This window comes from Muscardinus avellanarius, assembly GCF_963383645.1.
Source record: "Muscardinus avellanarius genome assembly, chromosome: 6".
NCBI lineage: Eukaryota > Metazoa > Chordata > Mammalia > Rodentia > Gliridae > Muscardinus > Muscardinus avellanarius.
Window position 1 is genome coordinate 80,089,408 of NC_137791.1, and position 22,941 is coordinate 80,112,348.

General features: G+C 34.1%; 1 protein-coding gene across 5 annotated transcripts in view; it reads left to right on the forward strand.

Moving 5' to 3' along the window:
* Positions 1-22,941, forward strand: part of ANKRD17 (ankyrin repeat domain 17) — a gene marked incomplete at both ends in the record, with an annotated part of 168,896 nt that overhangs the window by 104,385 nt on the left and 41,570 nt on the right. For all 5 annotated transcript variants that reach the window (XM_080698023.1, XM_080698024.1, XM_080698026.1 and 2 more), the window contains 9 exons: positions 6,921-7,032; positions 7,204-7,349; positions 10,512-10,654; positions 11,371-11,584; positions 12,230-12,405; positions 13,852-14,014; positions 14,842-14,937; positions 17,137-17,253; positions 21,494-21,665. In XM_080698023.1, coding sequence (XP_080554149.1) covers positions 6,921-7,032; positions 7,204-7,349; positions 10,512-10,654; positions 11,371-11,584; positions 12,230-12,405; positions 13,852-14,014; positions 14,842-14,937; positions 17,137-17,253; positions 21,494-21,665 — 1,339 coding nt within the window. The remainder of the gene's footprint in view (positions 1-6,920; positions 7,033-7,203; positions 7,350-10,511; positions 10,655-11,370; positions 11,585-12,229; positions 12,406-13,851; positions 14,015-14,841; positions 14,938-17,136; positions 17,254-21,493; positions 21,666-22,941) is intronic.

The following is a 22,941-nucleotide window of genomic DNA, read 5'->3' on the forward strand; positions in this document are numbered from 1 at the left end:
AGGAACTTTCTAAAATATACAAAGTAATATTTAGAAATAATTGCTCTTTAATTTTTAATTTACTCTTGAAATTTACTAATTTTATATAAAGCAGGTACCTTTTTTTGGGGGGGGATACTGGGGTTCCTGGAAACCCTTCTACCTCTGGGCTACACTTAAACTCCCAGACCTATTTTTATTTTATTTGAAAACAGGGTATCTTAAGCCAGCAAGGCTGGCTTTGAAAAATACGAGTACTTTTAGTGATAAAAATAAAGGTTCTTTTGTATACAGTTTATGTGAAAAATTTTAAATAAAAATTATGTGAGTTTTACATAACGGATATTTTTGGCTTATAAACCAAAATGATACTGTGATAGTACTGTCCCATAACAAATGATAGAATAAAAAAATGTGTACCAAAATTTAGCTGCTCTTTTGAATGATGAAACATTCTCTAATATTTGAATCTTTTATTTGACAAGCCTTAACAACAAGCTTAACATTTTACAAATACTGTTGAGTATTATCTAAAATATTTGGAACCAGAAATACATCTGATTTTGGAAATATTCAGATTCAGAATATTTGCATTGACCTTTCCAAATGAGCATTAGATGAAATCTGAAGTTCCATAATCTGAAACTTCTTGAACATGATATTGGTACTCAAAAAATTCCTGATTTCAGATTTTCAGGTTAGGGATGATCAAACTTATTTTATGTCGTACTCATGAAGTAAGTGCCATTATTATCATCGTCATTCATTATTTCCAGTGTACAGATGAGAATACAACTTCTAATTAGGAGTAGGTCCAGATTTTGAATCTAAGTACTCTAAGTCTGTGATTTGTTTGTTTGTTTGTTTGTTTGTTGTTATTTTTGGTGGTGGTACTGGGGTTCCTGGAAACCCTTCTACCTCCAAGCTACACTCCCAGACCTATTTTTATATTTTTAAATTTGGAAACAGGGTCTATTAAACCAGCGAGGCTGGCTTTGGACCTGTGCAATCCTCCTGTCTCTGCCTCCTAGGTGCGGGGATGACAAGCGTGCACCACTACGCCCGGCTTTAATCACAGCACTATTTAACATGTTTTCCTATTTTTAATTTAGATGGGAACTTTGAATTCAGATTATATTAGCCTGGTAAATTAAATGACAAAGTGTATCTACCACCTATATGTCTTTTATCTTTACATACTTATATTTATATAAAATCTTAATAAAGAACAAAAGAAATGTTATTTTATAAAGCTTCAGTGTATGAGATTAAGACATATTAATGCCTTTGTAATATGATCATCTCTTAAACTGCTTTAATTGGACATTTTAGATAGAAATTAATGCTTTTAACAAGGATTAGTGGGAATCTTATGTTTAATTTCTGGACCTTGAAGAATGATAAAGAATTTGCATTTAACACTCATAGTGGTTTTATTGAATAAAGTCGTTTGGACAGTTTCAAAAGTTTTAAGATTAATTCCACATACTATGCAGTTACCAAAAAATCAGTAAATAATAACTGAAATGAATTATTTTGGGTACTACTTTATTTTCACATTTGATAGCATAGCCCTGATCTTTTTTTTTTTTAAATGGATATAACAAAACTTTTTTTCTGTATATTGTATAAAATAAAGTAGAAATCATATAGAAATGTTTAAGAAACACAAAGTATCCTCAGTTTTGAGGATTGGAGGTGTGGCTCAGTGGTAGAATGTATGTTTAGCATGCAGGAGGCCCTGGGTTCAATCCCCATCACCAAATAAAATAAGCAACAATAGGTTTTACATTAAACAGTAGTTCTGACTTAAAGGTTGGAATACCTGAATATTGCCTGAATTAATTGAATATTTTTTATGGTGGGAAATTTGATGGAGTCTAGTAGCCACTAAATGTGAGGGGAAAAAAAGATTTTAGTTTGTGAACTGTAAGAACTTATTCTGGCCTCTGTGTTGAATGTCCATTCTTCTTTTTCTTATTCCTTTTCTTTCTTTCTTTTTTTTTTTTTTTGGTAGTATTTACTGAGGATAGAACCCAGGAGCACTGTATCATTAAGTTACAGCTTCAGTCCTTCAGTTCTTTTTTTATTTTTTATGTTGAGACTGGTTCTTGGCTCATTTGCCCAGGCTAGCCTCAAACTTGCCATCATGCCTCAGCCTTTCAAGCAGCTGAAATTACAGGCATTATGTGATTATGCTCAGCTACTTCATATGTTTCTGAACTGTGAATCCTTGTTTTTCTTAAAATTCTAGAAGCTTTTCTTAAACTTGGAGTAAGAGAAAAATATGTACTTCCCTATACAATTTTGCTTTTCCCTCAGTTTCTAATAATTAACATATATGAATTTTTGTCTTTCAAAGAGGGTAAATAGTGTTTGGTGTGGTGGCACATGCTTGTAATCTCCGCACTTGGGAGGTGGAGACAGGACGATTGCACTGGTTTGAAGCCAGCCTTGCTGGCTTAAGAGACCCTGTTTCCAAATAAAAATATAAAAAATAGGTCTGGGAGTGTAGAAGGGTTTCCAGGAACCCCAGTACCACCACCACCACCCCCAAGAAAAAAGAGGGTAAATAGTAAATTTAACTTGCCATATATGTAGATACAAATTGGAAGGTATCTGAATTATGTTTTGGGTCTAGACTAAATATCATTTGGAAATTCTCTATTCCTATCGATTTTGTAATATAGTAAACAGTTTTCTCACAGTGATTTAACAAGAAAATAATAAGGGAAGAATTACTTAGCAGTGATATGCTATATGCTAGCATTAAAACATTCTTCTTTAAAATACATGCATCCTACTTGTTCATATGACCTAGTTTTTAAGTAGGTTATTCATCTTTCTGATTTTTATTTATTAGATAGCCCCAAAGTGCTATCCTACTATTTAAGCTCACATGTAATCATGACCATGACTAGAGAATGAAATGTTTGAGATTATGAAGACTATAAAGGTGCAATAAAGGTTCAGCTTTTTTAAGTTAATAGTTTCTACATTAGAGTAATTAGTAGATGTATACCCTATTTTATAGAGAGGTTAGTTAGGTATGTTTTTTACCTGTATATCAGCTCATTATAAATGCCTTTTGAGCTGGGCATACTGGTGCATGCCTGTAATCCGAGTAATTAGGAGGCTGAGACAGAAGGATTGAAGGTTCAAGGCCAACTTCAGTAACTTAGTGAGACCCTGTTTCCAAATAAAAATAAAATAGGTCTGGAGCAAGGTAGAATGCCTCTGGGTTCAATCCCTAGCAACACACACACACTCCCTTTGCCTTCTTTGCCTACATTGTTGCCAACTGTCTTGGAATTCCCTCAACTTCTGAAAGAATTAAAAATTCATGTTCATAATATAAGGGAAAATTTCTAATTGGACACAAATTATATAATTTTTATAATCCAGAATTCATAATAATATTTATAATGGTATAGATTAGTAAAATTTTATGATATCATAAGCTAAATGAAAACTTCATTTAGAATAATACACCTGGATAGGTTCTTAACAAAGCTCTGAGCATCTGTCTCCTTTTTCAGATTTGAAACTTTCTCTTAGATACATGACAAAATATGAATTCTTGACCAGCTTAATATAACATAACTATTTTTTGCCATGTAATGTAAGTCATAAGATTTTTTTTTACGTGGTACTCTGGAACTCGTGGCCTGTATTGTTATTTTGATCATATTGAAACACCTGTTTGGTTTTTTTTGTTTTTTTTTTTTGACCTTGTCTCTCATTGTTGCTATCAACTCAAATTTGCCTTTCAGTTAATTTGATTATTGATGTATTCTGGAGCAGGATAATAACATTTTGGGATTGGAGAGATGGAATATTTGGGATATGGAAACCTTATTTCAGAATCTATCTTTACTGTCTTAAAAGATTGTCATAAAATGTATTCTTTACTTTTTCCTTAATGTAGAAATACAAGAAACTATTCACTATAAATTTTAGTTCAAGAAATTTAACCAATTCTCTCAGCTTCAATTTTTTTTCCTTTGCTCTGATAATATATTGTTTTTAGTACTCTCATAGATTGAACTTTAATTTGCCTTGTACAATAATCAGTAAGATCTGATTGAGCAGATCTGAGTGAGCAGGGCCTGTCCTTTTTAACATGAGAGTATGCAGTGGAGTACTCTCAGTATAAGAGTTGCTTAATAATGTCAGTTGAATTTGTGGCTTAAAACATGGGAAAATATACTTTATTGAGCTACTAAAATATTTTATGCTTATCTTTTTCAAACTCTATACATATATCTTTCTCTAAGCTTAGCACAACTTTCATAAATTATCCTTTAGCACTGGAAGAAATTTAAAACCTCGTAAACTTCATCATAAAGTTGACTCATCTGCAGATTGCATATGCACTGTCATAGAGAGGACATAAAACAGATATACTTAAAATTACACTCACCTCAGTCTACTCTGTGTTAGGGCTACTCTTTGATGTAATGGAGGAGAATAGTATTTTGTTATTAAGAAAATCCTTTGGCTGGGCATTGTCTGTGATCCCAGTACTTGGGAGACTGGGACAGGAAGATCACAGTCTTGACAGCCTTAGCGAGGTAGTAGTGAGACCCTCAGCTACTTGGGGAGAACCCTTTTTCAAAATGAAAAATAAAAAGTCTTGAGGTGTGTCTTTGAGGTAGAATGCTTATGGGTTCAACCCACATCACCCAAAAGAAAGTCCTCTTTGTTTTTAAGCCTCTCTCTACCAGTTATCAGCTTGTAAGACATCATAAAATTATTTTTTGTCTCTTTTTTCTGACAATCAGACACAATAATTTCTCTTTTTAAACCTGAAGACCAAATAGCACAGTCAGAGCTGTCACTCATTTAAGTTTCATGTCCTTCTCCATTGTTGTAGTTGGTGCATCTCTGCCTTGTGGCCATCCCTGATCTCTGCAGTCAGTCAGTAGCGCTGCTCTCTGCCAGCCTCTTCTGCAGAGCAGCTTTTGCGGGCTCCCTCTTCATCATTGACTAGTAGGCTTTTTCTTATTTCTTGACTCTATCAATTTTACCTTTTGTCTTGCTTTTTTTTTTTTAACAAAGTTTGTTATTTAGGATTATTTACATTCTGAAAGGGTATACCTTTCCTTTGATGTAATAAACACTATTGTACATAAACACAATACATACTATATAGTCTTTTATTAGTTGAATCTGTGACCTTTTACAGCTATTGTTATTCATTCTACCTGTTGGCTATTATTTTCTAGGCAAAGCATCACTTGATGGAAAATGTAAACATAAATAAGACATTCATACCTTCTAAGGATTTTTATATCTTAGAGTGATGAACATATAGAGATACATATGAAAATGAGGGAAGTTTCAAAGGGACAGAGTGAATGCATAGAATTTAAATGAGTAGCCACATCAAAAAGTAGAAAGAAATGGAGATAATGAGTTTTAGGAATGTATATTATTTAATATATTCATTAGTGCTATTTTTATTTTTTACAAAAAAAATCTTCAAAACTTGTTTGTGTCATAATTACAGTGAGGAAGGGAGTCATGGTTTCCCTAATACTTTCTTGGTTTCAGTACCAAAAATTCCTTATCGCAGAAGACAGGCTTGTGATTATCATCAATGTTTAGCTTAATTTGGATTTACATTGGAAATAACTTGTATATAATTAGATTTGATTCGATGTACAGTTTTACAAAGTAGATTCGTTTATTCTAGCTGTTTTAGGGACGATAAAGCATTTTTTTCAGTAGCCAGCCTATTAATTACTCAACTTAATTTAAATTTAAAAATTATTCCAGTAATAATGGCCAGTCAGTAGCTGTTTTTTCAAGACCTAGTTATAAATCACATACAACTAGTTGATATTTCTTTAAACAGTACAAGTTTGGAAAACTAAATATATCTAAGGAATGAGATAGTCACTACCTAAGTATTTAAATATGTAGTATGAACACTAATAAATTCATTATTAGTTATTATCATTAGCAGAAGTTAAATTGTATATAGACCGTGTCTTGTTTCAGTTATAATAATCTTTGTCTTTCAAAATACAGATTATATATTTTGGGTTTCTTTAAATATCTGGGGGCTTTATTCTTAAACATGGCTAAAAAATTATTTGAAAACTCTTTTTAATTTAAAGTTTTACTTTTTAGCTTTGCTTCATGGGTCCAGAAAAACTAATTTGACCTCACTACTGAGAATTGTGTTTTAAGGTGTTTCTACTGTGGCGGGTGGGAACCAAAGGATTCCTTGCCCTGTGTTCCTGCTCTGGGTGGTCAGCCTGATCCTTTCTGGTGGTCTATTCTTGTCATTTGCCAATTTCCTCATGCACATGTGCTGATCAGAACTCAGCTGAAGACTCGAGGGGCTCCCTGTAGATTTCCAGAGAACTCTCACTGCAGTGCTTTCTTCAGTAATATGCACTATAAATTTTAGCCACCTCGACCTCTCCAAACTCTGTCTTCTCAATTAAGGGAGACTCCCATGTCTGGTTACCACTCCCTCCATTGTAGCCCAGAAACAGGCAATAAGTTGGGTTAGTCATTTGTATCTTCAAGGATCACTGTCCTACACTGCTTGTTTGTAAACACCATCATTTCAAATAGTTTGTCTTTTTTTTACTATTTGAGTTAGGAAAATAAACCTAGTCTGTTTTTCCACTAATAGCCAGAAACAAAAGTTGTGTCCATTTTCTTTATTTTAATCAAAATGGAAGTTGTGTTCATTTTCTTTATTTTAATCAAAATGGTGTTTAAGAATTGCCAATAAAGTTAAATTACTATTTGAAGCCTAAGGGGGGGGAGAATCACTGGTTGGCTACTAATGGGGGTAATATATATATATATAATCTGTACAATTCAAATGCTTGGTATTGTAGTGGTACATATGTATTTATATGATTTTAGTATTAATATTTTTACTTACATAATAAGCTAATAAAAGTAATTATTTGCAGACTGAGAGCAATCATGATACGGCACTAACGCTCGCCTGTGCTGGTGGCCATGAGGAACTGGTACAAACACTGCTAGAAAGAGGAGCTAGTATTGAGCACCGAGACAAGAAAGGTAGGGTAGGGCTTACTTTTATTAACTTTAGTTTCTGAAATATTTGTGAAAATATTTAAGTCTTTAGAAATAGTGGGGTGTTTTTTGCCCATATTTTGATGGTTCGGTATATTGGAAAGTAATATTGTTCCCTTGCCTCTACCTCATGGTGAGATCTTTATGTTTCTGTAGGTTTTACTCCACTCATCTTGGCTGCTACTGCTGGTCATGTTGGCGTTGTGGAAATACTGCTGGACAATGGTGCAGACATTGAAGCCCAGTCAGAAAGAACCAAGGACACCCCACTATCGTTGGCTTGCTCTGGGGGCAGGCAGGAGGTAACATTTTTTTCCTCAGTTTAGCAGATGTGTACGTAACTCAATTTTGTTTTTATGGGATTGATGACTTATTGTTTGATTACCACAGAATTCAATCTGTTATCTACTAGCAGAGTCAGTAGAATAAGCTACCTTCCCAGAAAAATCATGTTTTTAGAATTCTGCTCATCTAAAAGTAATACCTACCATAGGAATACTTGTGTATTGCATTTAGATTAAGAGAGAGTTTAAGGCATTCCAAATCAGATTAGTAAGCACATGAAGAACAGGTCCAATTTTCACTCCTCTTTGCCTGTCCTAAAACTTTGAACAGCAGGTATTAGACATGTAGTCTAATTATACTTTTATGCTTACTTGTATGTGTTCTGACATATTAATAATTATCTGGGTACCCAGGTGTGCTGGCACATGCCTGTAACCCTAGTTACTTGGGAGGTTGAGGCAGAAGGATAGCAAGTTGAAGGCTAGCCTGGACAATTTAGTGAGACCTTGTCTCAAAAATAAAATGAAAAGGGTTTGTCATGTTGCTCAGTACCTAGTTTGTATACAGCCCAGAGTGTAATATTCCCAGTACTGGAAAAACAAACAAAATGTGGATAACCTGTTTTGTTCCCCCAGATCAATTCTTATTCTATATAGGGGACATAAAGGTTTAATTTGTGCTATCTCTACAGATTCACAAATTCTCCATCATCCTTCCGATTACAGTGTACTGTGTATCATCCAGATTAGTTTCCTACTCAAGTTAAAAGTTTTCCTTTCATTCCATTTATCAAGTTGCCAAGTTTCTCCACTGGTCTTCATTCTGGTCTTTGAACAAATGAACAAAAATTTAGCTGGGCGTGGTGGCGCACACTTGTAATCCCCGTGCTTGGGAGGCAGAGACAGGAGGATTGCGCAGGTTTGAAGCCAGCTGCGTGTGCTGGCTTAGGAGACCCTGTTTCCAAATAAATTTAAAAAATGTAAAAATAGGTCTGGGAGTGTAGCCCGGAGGTAGAAGGGCTTCCAGGAACCCCAGTACCACCAAAAATAAAAAGAAGAACAAAAATTTTTACCCTCTTCTATCTTAAGTATTTCAGTCTGTGATCTCAAAGTCACCTATTTTTTGTGTGAAACAAATTCTTTCAGATGTTAGCTAGAGAATATCTTTTTCAAATCTTTTACTATTCTAGCTATTCCATTGTTTGTCAGTATTTTTTTTTCTGAAATATTCTATCAAAAAAATGCTCTGGGGTGGGCTTGGTGGCATACAGCTGTAATCCCAGTGCTTCGAAGGCTGTGACAGGAAAATCATAGGTTCAGTGCCAGCCTCAGCAACTTAGGGAGGCCATAAGCAACTTAATGAGATCACCCCATTTCAAAATAAAAATTTAAAAGGGCTGAGAGTCTTGATTGGAGGTAGAATGCCCCCGGGTTCAATCCCCAGTATTCACCCACTCCCCACACATACACCAAAACTCAACATATATAGTTATAACCTTTGTAAGAGTCTTTCAGATGAATAATTTTGTCTATAAACACTCACTTGCTTAGATAAGTATTTTGATGTAATGGTAAAACTTGGAAAACCAGTGTTACTATAAAACCACTAACAATTTTCTTATATTGAATGTTTATTACATTTTGATAAAAGAGTACTCTGTCTTAGAAGTAATTAAGGTCAGTGAAACTTTACAAATCTCAAATATAGAGTTTTCTATTGCTTCAGAAATGCTCTGAAATAAAACATCCAAATGCATTTTTTGCCTTTTTTTTCCTGAGTGGTAACTGGGGTTCCTGGGAACCCTTCAACCTCGGGGCTACACTTCCAGACCTATTTAATATTTTTATTTGGAAACAGGGTCTCTTAAGCCAGCTGAGGCTGGCTTCGAACTAGCACGATCCTCCTGTCTCCGCCTCCCAAGTGTGGGGATTACAAGCGTGCACCACCATGCCTGGCTTGCTTTGTTTTTATAGCTGTTAAGTCACCTAATTTTTACTGGCTCTGAATGTAAAAGTAGTTAAAATCATATCTAATTTGGGCATAGCAAGGTTTAGGTGTTAATGTAAGAGAAAGCCCTGCTAGGCATTTGCATCAAAGGGATATTTTGTACATAAAATGACATATAAAAAGCCAGGTGTGGCAGTGCACACTTGTAATCCCAGTACTTGGGAGGCTGAGACAGGAGGATCCAGGTTCATGGACAGCCTTGGCTACTTAGTGAGGTTCTTTGCAACTTAGTGATACCCTGCTTAAAAATTAAGAATTAAAAATCAGGCTGAGGGTGTAGCTCGAAGGTAGAATGCCCCTGGGTTGAATACTCAGTAACGCCCCCCCCCCCCCAAAAAGGCATATCGAGGGCAAAAATGTATGATGGTCAATAAGCACTTTTACACGTATTAAATAAATACTTTGATCTATCAGGGCAGTTCATTGTTACCCAGTGGGCCAGCACCACACACAAATTACCACACACAAATTATAATGGCTGTAATTAAAGACTGGTAATATCAAATGTTGTCAAGGACATAGAACAACCAGAACTCATGCATGGTTGATGGCAGTTGGTCTGGCAGTATTTATAAAATTATATAAAATTGTATTATTATGTGGGACTTAATACTGTGCCTGTATTACAGTAAATTTAGTAATATTAGAATATAAGTAGTTAATATATGTGACATTTTCTTCAACTCCTGTATGCTTTAAATTTTTTAGAAAATTTAAATGATAGGTATTGGCTTTTATTCCAAGTTAAAAAAAATTTAGTTACTCATTGAAAAATTTAAAATTGTCTAATACATTCTCATGTACAAATGAAAAAAAATTATACTGTATTACTTCTGCTTTACCATTCTGAGTTAAAACAATGCAGAAATACTAATTTTCAAATTACTACATCACAACATTTAAGGTCAAGATCTGTGAACATACTATACCTTTCCAGTAGATTTCTAAGTGTCTTACTTTAGAGGCTCTCTCTTTCTTGGCATCTAAGAAGACCTCTTGCCATCTTGTGCAGAGTAAGAAAGAAGACCCTTTCCCTTCTTTTGTTGTACTATAGACCAAAAATAAAGAAGTTAGTTATAAATGTATGCCTTGGGAATTATCTTAGCTATAAGAAAACATATTTATTTATTTATTTATTTATTTATTTATTTATTTATTTATTTATTTTTTAGGTGGTGGAGCTATTGTTGGCTCGGGGAGCAAATAAGGAACACAGAAATGTTTCCGATTACACACCTCTGAGCCTGGCTGCTTCTGGTGGTTATGTGAACATCATCAAGATATTACTAAATGCAGGAGCTGAGATTAATTCTAGGCAGGTTTCACTCTTTTTCTATAGGCCATTTATGTAGAAGACTGTTGTGTTACAGATATTTGTAGAACAACCAAGTTTTAATGTTGCATTTAGGCCCTTCCTTCATTGCAGACTTAAAATCCAAATTGTTAAGAGATTTATAACATTAATTTTACTTAAATAATTAAGACAACATAGAACCTAATAAATACCAGTTATTGTATTTCCTATGGTACTAAAAGCAAGCTGTTTTCTTAGTTTTATTAAGCAAGCAAGTATGTGTTTTGATTCAGAAAGTCCATTTTCATAATAATAACCTAATAATCAGTTTCCAGACCAAGTTATTATATAGAATGAGATATAGGAAGTATCTAGCTGGGTGTGATGGCTCATGCTTGTAATCCCGGTACTTGGGAGGCTGAGACAGGATCACAGGTTTGAGGTCAGCCTCATTACAACTAGTGAGGTGTTACACAACTTAATGAGACCCTGTTTTGAAATAAGGAATAAAAATGGACCTGGGGTTATAGCTCAAAAGTAGAATGTTTCTGAGTTCAATCCCCAGCACCACTTAACACACACAAGGAAGTATCCAGTAAAAAGTTTCTAATGGAGTTTTGAGTATTATGTAGTATCCCAACGATTTACCTAAAGCTAAGAAAAATTGTTAAAAATTTTAAATCAAAATAAAGAATCTTAAGATTTTTCTTCTGTTCTTACCCTATCTTTACCCTCAGAACTGGTAGCAAATTGGGCATTTCTCCACTGATGTTAGCAGCTATGAATGGCCATACAGCTGCTGTTAAGCTCCTATTGGACATGGGCTCTGACATAAATGCTCAAATAGAAACCAATCGGAACACTGCCCTTACATTAGCTTGCTTCCAAGGAAGAACCGAAGTGGTTAGTCTCCTTCTTGATAGAAAAGCAAATGTTGAACACAGAGCTAAGGTAAGAAAAGTTTGAGATTTATTGAATGTATTGCTTTATTGTTTAAGGTATATAGTAGTAACATGATAATTGTAATTTTGGTACTTTCTAGTAATATCTCCTACATATACATATATTATATATGTATATATAGAGTCAGAAATCATTTTGTTTAACAACTCTGGCATCGACTCTGAAATACCTCAGGCAACATATTTTTAATAGGTATTCTAATAAGTTTACCAGCTGAAAAAGATGGGTTGATTTGAAACAATAAGGAGACTTAGTGTAGTGGCTCATACCCATAAACCTAGAGTTGGGAGGCTGAGACAGGAGGATCCCAGGTTTGAGGTCAGCCTCAGCAACTAGATGATGTTTCAAAATAAAAAATAGGGTTGGAGTTGTAGTTCAGAGATAGAAGAATTTTGTTTCAATTACAGACCAAATGCTTGCATCTTAGTAAAATACTTTTCACAATACCATTAATATTAGGTAGAATTATCTTCTTTTAATAAGTCAGAATGTAACTTAGAGAAAGTAGTAAATGTTAATTCTGAAATTCTGTTGTGAATCTTTATAAGTTATACCATATGTTCCTGCAGATTGTTATTTTCTAACATTTTGGCTATTTTCAATATCTTATGTGTTTATTTTCCATTATCCTAGACTGGCCTCACACCGTTAATGGAAGCTGCCTCTGGAGGATATGCAGAAGTGGGCCGAGTTCTTTTGGATAAAGGTGCTGATGTTAATGCCCCTCCAGTGCCCTCCTCAAGAGATACAGCTTTAACCATAGCAGCAGATAAAGGGCATTATAAATTCTGTGAGCTTCTCATTGGCAGGTATGATATTACTATATAATTCATATATGATGTTAAGCCGGGTGTGGTGGCACAGGCTTGTAATCCCAGTGCTTGGGAGGCTGAGATGGGAGGATCATATGGGTTCAAAGCCAGCCTCAGCTACTTAGGCTCTCTGCAACTTAGTGAAACCCTGTTGCCAAATAAAGTATAAAATAGGTCTGGGAGTATAGCCTGGAGGTAGAAAGCCTCTGGGTTCTACCCTCAGTACTACCACCAAAAAAAAAAAAAGCCGCATATATGTTAAATGTTATCCTTGATTACAATTCTCTCTAGGCAGTTGTACAATTTAAAAATTTTATGTGATTACTTTTATAAACTACAAGTCTTATTGTTTTGCTTTCAATCTTGTTATTTTGCCCCATCCAGAGTGTTGTATTAAATTTTTTTAATCCAACCTAAAATTTTTTTTCTTATGCTTACACTAATTTTTTTAGTGCTATAATAAACTATTTGAACATCTAGTGACTCCCATAGAATTTAAATTTTTCAGAGTGTTGCTCCAAGTCTTAAAAGTCCAAAAACTTGTTGGATTTCTTATTCTTCACAGTAATTAAGACTTGTAGGTGTCAGTTGTGGAACTCTTCAAGGTATCAGACAATTTCTACTTTGAGTCACTTTACGTTGCCTGCCAGTTTTTCATATATGCTTGTCTTATTCATATTTCTACTTTAATAGTCTTAAACACCTTTTTATGTTCTCTAACTACTATTAATCATTATTATTAACTACTATTACTACAGTGAGTCTTCTTAGATAACTTTAGATGTTCGCTGAATACTAATCCTTGACTTTTTTTGCCCTGAAGCTACATATTAGAAATACATGAATACAAATCATCTGAAACAGATACAGCTGCCTCATAGGATGCTGTTTGTCTCTAGGATACTGTTTATTTAGTATATTGGTTATGATATTAACACAATGTATTTTATTTTTCACCAAATAAAACTTCACATTTTCTGAGAATTTCAAAGTCAAAATTATTATATCACTTTTAAAATAAGAAAATTAATTTTTTTTTTGTTTTTGCAGTACTGGTGATGGAACCCAGGGGCATCTACCTTTGAGCGACAACCCCAGCCTCAGTTTTAGTCTTTATTTTGAAACAGGTTGCAGAGGGCCTCACTAAGTAGTAGCTGAGGCTGTCTGTGAACCGCGATCCTCCTGTCTCAGCCTCCAGATGTTGGGATTACAAGTGTGTGCCACCATGGCCGGCATTAAATACTTAATAATATATAAAAACTTATTTCATTTGATGGCTGGGAATTTTTTATTACAGAATTCTGAGAGATATCTTAATCAATGAATACTAAAGACAATTTTCATCTTTACAGATTATTTTCATTTTTGAATAGTTGATTTTTATTGTTACTTATCTTGTTCCATTTTATTTAAGACAATGTTCTTTATGTCTTTGATTTTTAGGGGAGCTCATATTGATGTTCGAAACAAGAAGGGGAATACTCCGTTGTGGCTAGCTGCGAATGGTGGACACCTTGATGTGGTTCAGTTACTTGTGCAAGCAGGTGCAGATGTAGATGCAGCAGATAACCGCAAAATAACTCCTCTAATGGCAGCATTTAGAAAGGTAGACACCTTTCATCTTCATCTACTTGAATGCTTTTCTTTTATGTTAGGAAGTACATGGTCTAGTGATGACTGAAGACACTGAATGTATGCATTAGCAGCTTGGTCAAAGCAAGTGATATACAAATAATTATTCTGTTGACAACCTTGAAAGACAGATAAAGGTATTGAGGAAAGTGATTAATATTATTTATATTGGACATCAAAGCTAATAAAATTTAAAAAACAATTTTAAGTAGTATTTTCAAAATCTACTTTGAATCTTAGTCTTTTACAAAATGAGTAACTCAATTAAGAGTAATTGATTGGAGTTTCTTGTATGTGGATAAATGTTTTCTTATGTTACTCCTGCAAAGAAAAATACAGCTTGTTTATTATAATCATTGACTTTAAATAGCAGGAAAAAAATGAAAACTTAGCTGTCAATACTTTAGACTACTACAAATCAAGTGTATTACATTTAGAAGTAGAAATACTAATACAAATGCTGGGAGTACAGGTGTGTGCTACCACGCCCAGCTGGCAAGGTTTTTTCATAGACATATTTCTCTCAGTTGTCATACTAATTTTTGGACTTTTTAAATTCTGAGTGGTTTGGAATTTTAGGTCACATTGTTCTGTACTTTTTAGGAAGTGAAATGAGATTGAATATTATAGATTTAACTCCTTAGAACTAAAGCTTATGTCTAAGAAGACATGAAAAGTTTTATAGTACAAATGTGCAATTAAGTCTTTGTGGCACTAATATCAAAGTTAGTTCAGATAGACTGTAGATTTATTGAGTACTGTTAGAATCTGTTTTTAATCTGACATTGATGTCTTTTTTAGGGTCATGTGAAGGTGGTGCGTTACTTAGTGAAGGAGGTCAATCAGTTTCCATCAGATTCTGAATGTATGAGATACATAGCGACCATCACTGATAAGGTAATATATTCAGATTCATCCCACTATATGGATTGGAGATTCAGTTTGGTAAATGTATGTCCCATGCTAAGAAAATTCTTAGTTTAAGGAGTGAAGTATAATACATAGCAATTTCACTTAAGAGATTTAAAGATTATTTTCCTAATTAATGAAACATTCTGTAATATAATTACTTTTGTCTAATACTTAGCTAGGGTTTTGTACAAATTAAGTTCAAAGCAAAATTATTTTTCATTAGTGGTATTGTGTGTAAATATATATTTATTAATAATCTATTCTGAAAGAAACAAACTCAGTGGATTTTTAATTTACTATTATTATTATTATTATTTTATTTATTTATTTATTTATTTTGGTGGTACTGTGGTTCCTGGAAGCCCTTCTACTTCCAGGCTACACTCCCAGACTACTTTTTTATTTTTTGGAAACAGGGTCTCTTAAGTCAGCCTGTCTGGCTTTGAATCTGCGCCATCCTCCTATCTCTGCCTCCCAAGCGCAGGGATTACAAGTGTGTGCCACCATGCCCGGCAGTGGATTTTTATTACCCAGTAAAAATGAGCAAAATAACCTAAAGATTTTAAGTTAACTAACAATTTAAGAATGATTAGTCAGCCAGAGCATGGTAGCTCATGGCAGTTAAGGAAAGCTACTTTGGAGGCTGAAGTGAAAGGATCACTTGAGTTCACAAGCTCCAGAACCATCTGAGCAATATAACATCTCAAACAACAAAAACAACAAAATGAATTGTCCAGGATTTTGCAGGAAAAATTGGGAACATGTAAGTCTTTTAGAGATCAACTTAAGATCTTTCCCTCATAGCATTATGATTTGTAGTTTGTAATAATTTGAGTAAAATCCTAACACGTGCCCCTAAAAATCTCAAAAGAGCAACAAATCTAAAGATATGTGACTACCATGATAGTGAGCAGCTTTCCCCCTTATCTTTTGTTGAAAATAGGAGGTGACTGACTTCCCTGCTTGTAGATTTTTCTCTGACAGATACAATTCCTGGAATCCACAAATTTGAGAGGGAAAATTAAAAGAAATATTTAAGATAATTATTCTTACATTAATGAGTTTAATGACATTAGAAAATAAGAAATTACTGACAGAAGTTTATGAAATACCAGTGTCTGCAGTGTGTGTGTGTGTGTGTGTGTGTGTGTGTGTGTTACTGGGGATTGAACTCAGGGGCATTCTACCTCTAAGCTACATCCCCAGCCCTATTTTGTTTTTTATTTTAAAACAAGTTCTAAGTTGCTGATACCTCAGCCTCCCACTGCTGGGATTACAAGTGTGCCCCACCACACCCAGCCATCTGCAAATCTTTTCATGTGATTCTTGCCTATAAAACTGTAGCAAAAACACTTAGGGTCATGTGAAGGTGGTGTGTCACTTAGTTTTTGCCAAATAAGTACTTTAGAAATTTTTAAATACATTTTTTGTTGATATACAGATCATTTCCTTTTAGCCTGTTAACCAGCTGTATGGCGGAGGGTAGAATTTTTTGGTTTTTGTTGTTCATTTCATGGTACTGTGGATGGAACCCAGGGGTGTCCCATCTCTGAGCTATACCTTCGACCCTATTTAATCTTTTTTATTTTTTATTTTTATTTTTTGTGGTACTGGAGTTCCTGGAAGCCCTTCTACCTCCGTGCTATACTCCCAGACCTATTTTATACTTTTTTATTTTTGGAAACAGGGTCTCTTAAGCCAGTGGGGCTGGCTTCAAACCAGCACGATCCTCCTGGCTCCGCCTCCCAAGCGCAGGGATTATAAGCCTGCGCCACCACGCCCAGCTTAATCTTTTATTTTGAGAGTCTCATTAAATTAACAAAGCTAGCCTTGAACCTGTGATCCTGTCTTACCCTCCTATGTACTGGAATTGCATGCAAGCTTGTACCACTGTGCCTGGCTGTATGCTGCATTTCTTATATTCAAATTATAAGGAGTAAATAATTTTAGTTTTCAAAGTACCAGTCAAGTGGATCTTATGAATAACAGAAACTCTTATTAGCTTGTGTATATTTAAAAATATACCATTTAAATTATGTTCTTATTTTCACCCTTTTTGTTTTTTCTGCCACTGATCTTTATTGCTAATGCTTTGCATCCCTTGATAAAGGTCTTCATTTTTAGGAATCTTATTAACTGTGAATCTTTCTTGAGAATTGAAATATATTCAATTTTCCATTATAGGAGATGTTGAAGAAGTGTCATCTTTGTATGGAATCAATAGTACAAGCCAAAGATAGACAGGCCGCTGAAGCAAACAAAAATGCCAGCATACTGTTAGAGGAATTAGATCTGGAAAAGGTAATGGCAATTATTACAATAAAAACTACTCACTTTTTCCCTTTCTGCTTGTTCTTCCCCTAATTTGTAATCCACTGTTCTGTGGGTTTGTTTTGTTTTTTTTTTTTCTCTAATTGTTATGTATGGTTTTTCTACCCATGTTTGTCTTAAATTTTCTTCATAATCTAATTAATATTATTACAGGAATCACACTGATTGGGAAGTTAAGAAACATAGCTTCTAATTCTGGATTTTAGTTTTATTTCTGTTTATGCTCGATACAGCTATAGTTCTTTGATACTTGACTTTATTGCCAACAGATTTATCAGAAGTACCACAGATATTGTCATGGTGTAACCAACTAGTGGGATACAGCCACTTGGAATATTTAATGAGTATGTTTTATTTAAATTGTGACTTCTCTTATACTTTTTTTTTTTCCAGGCAGATTTGCAACATCAATCCCATCTTCCTATGGGAAATAAAATACTCCAAAACAGCATATTGTTTGGATTGTCCTGTAACTTCTTCATACCTCTTTTCTCCCAACTCTTTTAAATAGTTTCTGGTTTAGATTCTAATCAAACTAAAATTAGGTTTGGTGGCATTTTAAATTTTTATGAGTATGAGCTCTTTGAGAGATAGTGTTGTAAGGAGCATTATTTTACTTGATCTCTTTGTATTTTAAGACTGTGTCTCATTTGGCTTTGTTGCCCCTGCTGGCCTTGCAATCCTGCTGCCTCACCCTTCTGAAGAGCTGGGATTATAAATTTGCGCCACCTTGCCTGGTTTATTTCTTCTTCTTCTTCTTTTTTTTTTTTTTTTTTTTTTGGTGGTACTGGGGTTCCTGGAAGCCCATCTACCTTCGGGCTACACTCCCAGGCCTATTTTATATTTTTATTTAGAAACAGGGTCTCCTAAACCAGCGCACGCGGCTGGCTTCGAACCTGCATGATCCTCCTGTCTCCGCCTCCCAAGCGCAGGGATTACAAGCGTGCGCCACCACGCCCGGCTTTATTTCTTCATTCTTAAACAACTTTCTTTGACTCCTCCAAAACCTTGTTTCAGCCTTTATGCTACAGACAGACCCATTTCTCTACTTCCCTTTGCAGCAGTATTGTTAAATTTTTTAAATTGGTGTATTATAGTCATATATCTTAATGGAATACAAAAAGGCATATATACACACATCCCCCAATTAGCCTTACTCAATTCTTGCCCTATTTCCTCCTCCCTCCTTTTCATGTTTGGCTTAGTGATTGACTTTGATATATTTGTTAATGTACATCTTGTACATTAGGGATTTTTCTCTTTCCCCTTCCTATCCCCCTTAGTTAGGTCATCTTACTTGCTTATTTATAAAGTTACCTATGTGGCGTATCTCTAGTTCTTTCTTTTGAATCTACTTCTGCAAGGTTCTCAATTCCACAACTCCAACAAAAATGCCTTTATAGTCTCCAGTGGTCTTTCTGTTGCTGTGTTCAGTGTTGACTTCCCAGGCTTTACCTTACTAGTACTGGTAACATTTGATACACTTTATTCACTTGTATTTCATGCCACAGCATGTTCATGCTTTTCAGCTACCTTTCATTTTGGTTTATTCCATGGTCATTGTCTTTAATCACTGGCATTCTTATTCTGCCTCCTAAATAAAATGCGTACCATCTGGCTTTATATTTACGTTTCTAAATATAAAATTAAACCTCATCTCTAAATTTTGTTGTCATATCTCAGTGGCTGCTCAGTGTGTGCATTTGTGTCCTCAATTTGTTGTTTCTCAAATGCCAGTTAATTTCCTGAATCTCTAATTAAAAATGACTAGTTGGATTAGTGCCTTTTTAAATTTCACAGTGAGGTTATTTTGTAAATTGACTTTCTCTCAAAGCTTCTTCCCTCCCCCATATGTATTCTCAAACATACAGCACTCTGCCAATAAGTGAAATGAAGTCTAGGCATATGTTATATATATATATATATATATATATATATATATATATATATATAATCTTATGACCGATATGTGTATATACACAGGTTTATACAAATATACACGTACCTATATTTTGTGAGAAAATGTAAGATATGAGACTGCATTTCTTACCATTTTCTTGTTTCTCTAGAATTCTTGAATCTTTGTTTTAATTATTCTACTTACATCTGATATTTTTGCAATCTTGTATCATTTTTAGCACTTTTTATTTTTTGTTTGTAAGTACTGGGGAATGTACTTAGGGCATGGTAAGCTTGCATTCTAACACAGTTAACTCACAAAGACTTTTTTTTTTTTTTTTTTTTTTTTTTTTTTTTTTGAGAGACATGGTCTAGCTGTGCTGCCTGGGTTGGCCCTCGATTCCTGAGACCCAAACAATACTCTTTGCTTCAGGATTTCAAGTAGCTAGGGCTATAGGCTTGAGCTCAGCTAGTCCTTTAATTTTAATTTTCCTTTATTAACTCTTACTCTCTACATACAACTTAATCAAGATAAGTGCTATTCTAATAAAACTTCCTTAAACTTAGTATAGTTGGCCCTCTGTTTGCATCTATAGATTCAACCAAATTTGGAATAAAATTATATAGGGGGAGGAAATACATCTGCACTAAACATGTATACTTTTTTCCTTGTCCTTATTTCCTAACATAACAACTATTTACATATTATTTATACTGTATTAGAAATTTTAAGTAATATAGAGATAATTTAAGGTATAGGAGAAATTTTGAGTAGATCATATACAAATATTTTATGTGAGTATAAAACCACTTTATATCAGAAACTTGAGCATCTCAGGGGCAATCTAATAGGAATAATTTGAAAAGGCAGGGCAAAAAGTGTCTATCAAGACTTGAAAAAAGAGACCAGACTTTCTCATCAAATTTATGTCTGAGAACTGGGGTGTATTTCAGTGGCACAAAACAAAAAAAAACCAAAAGAACAACAGAAGTAAGTGATTTGGCTGGTGAGCTTGAAAGGATTGGTTTTAATAGTTAGGATACTGTGACATACATTCCTACTACATATAAAATACATAGAATGTTTGACTATGGACAGGTAATAGTTTTCTTTTTTTTTTTCTTAAGTCTTTAAGTGCCTAGAAGAAAAAATTAAAAGTTAAAATAGCTTATTAAGTTGTTACTGAAAAGGCAGGGCATAATGGCACACATCTGTAATCCCGGTACTTGGGAGGCTGAGATAGGAGGATCACTGGTTTCAAGCCAGGCCCTGCAACTTAATGAGATCCTGTTTAAAAATAAAAAGTAAAATGGAACTGGGGCCTCTGTAGAGACTACAGAGGTAGAATGCCCTCCTGGGTTCAATCCCAGTACCACCACAAAGAAAAAAAAGAGAGAGCTGTTACTTTACTTTTGAAGTTATTCTTAATTTTTTGACTGAAAGTAATACACACCCATTTAAGATAGAAACTATATATATAGTTATAAAGTAAAATGGAAGGCCATCATCTTTCTACTATCCCTCTTGCACTTCTGCCCTTGAGAAATAATCACTATTAGACCTTTCATTTGTAAGCTGTAAGCTTTTTTTTTTTTTTACTTCTATAAATTGAATATTTAGGATTTTTTTTTCCTCTGTAAAGTTGGGTGGCTGAGATATTCCATTGGACTGCAGTGCCTTTTTTTCCTCCTAGCAAACATAATTTGTGACCATTTACCTGTATACATGTTTAGACCACTTTCATGCGTATTATTCAGTGAATGCATTCATCTCCCCATAAATAATGTTACTGTTTCCATTTATGTCCATTATAATCAATTTTACAGTGAAAGGGTTTGAAACTTTTTTCCCCTACTAGAATGTCATTTTATGGAATATATTCTTAGAATGAGCAGTTTGAATTTCACTAGGCTATATTTTTTACCCATAGCACTATGAAAGGGAACTAATTTCCCCCAGCTAATATGTAATGATTTTTTAATTTTGTCAAATTAATTTAAAAAACCCATTTTATTCTAACTTACATTTTATTCTAACTTATATTTTTTTAGTTTTTGTAAAGCTATATATCATCATTTATTATTCTCTCCTAATAAATTTAGATTGTTTTTTACCTTGAATTTATCTTGATATGTTAAAAATATTATTCTTTTTACAGTAGTGTTATGGTCTAGATCAGACAATGGATCAAACTAAATGACTTTGAATTTTATGGTATTTAGGTTTTCTTATGTTAAAACACATTATGTGCCAACTTTTTAGTGTAAATTACAGTTTTATGTATGTGGCTGTTTGTTGATTCTTTAACAGTTGAGGGAAGAGAGCCGGAGACTAGCTTTGGCTGCCAAAAGAGAAAAGAGAAAGGAGAAGAGAAGAAAGAAAAAGGAAGAACAAAGAAGAAAACTAGAAGAAATTGAAGCCAAAAATAAAGAGAACTTTGAACTTCAAGCTGCTCAAGAGAAAGAAAAGCTTAAAGTTGAAGGTATTCTAGTCAAAATATTTATGTGCTCTTCTTTTTGTTTTCTTTTGTTCTTGTCATTTTTATTTTGGCAGTATTGGAGATTGAACTCAGGGATACTCTACCACTGAGCTGTATTTCCAGTCTTAAGCATTTATTTACTTATTTATTGAAGTCCTGGGGACCCAAGGGCATCTCTGTGACTGAGCGGTACACCCAGATTTTTATTTTTTTTTGAAACAGGATCTCACTAAATTGCCTAGGCTGGCCTCGAACTTGTGATCCTTCTGCCTTAGCCTCTTCTGTTGCTGGAATTACACCTATGTTCCTGGTCCTTTTTGTTTTCTCTAGACAGAATCTAGATAACTAGCACAGGCTGGTCTCGAATATTCATTCCTCCTTTATTTATCCTCAGAGTTGCTGGGATTATAGACATGTGCTACCACTTCTGGCTTGCTATTTTCATTTGTTGACTTCTTCCAACATTTTGGGGTTGTTTGTTGTTTGAAGGGGTTTGTTTGTTTTCTGTTTTTTCTTATATTCATGCATTCTTTTTTTTCTAATTGGCGCATTAAGGTAGCATTTTACTATGTTGCTTAGGCTGGTCTTAAACTCCTTGATTTAAGGGTTCTTCCTAATTCAGCCTCCTATTTAGGTAGAATGACATGTGTGTGCCACCATGCCCAGATTCCAGATTTTTAATTATGGAGAGTTTCAAAACTACAGTTAGGTTAAAAGAATTACAAAGTGTACATTCTATATTTACAAAAGCAACATTTTACTGTATTCGCCTTATCTTTATCTTTAAATACCTATACATATTTATTTGGTTTATTTGAATGTTAAGTGAGTACATTTCACATTCAACCTAAATTTATTTCAACACACATTCCAAAGATGACATTTGTTTACATGATCATGAAATACCAATTATTCTTTCCATTCCTATTCAGCTAGCATTGAATCTCGATGATGTCCCTTGAGCTATATACAATCCTAAAACAAAGCAATAGTGATTACATAATATCTTTTATAATGCAGACCATATTCACATATCCTCAAGTAAGGGAATTGTTTGTAACTGAAAGATTCTTTGAGATAGAAAAATTGTGCAAGAACAGTTGTCACTGAAATACCAAATATATTTGCATAGTATGTGCATGTTTTTTTTTTTCATTTTATTTTTATTTATTTTTATTTATTTTTTATTGGTGCACTGTATTCATACATCATAGTGGGATACAAACTTTTGTAGACATACATGCACACATCGCCCAGTTAGCCCCCACCCGATCCCCAC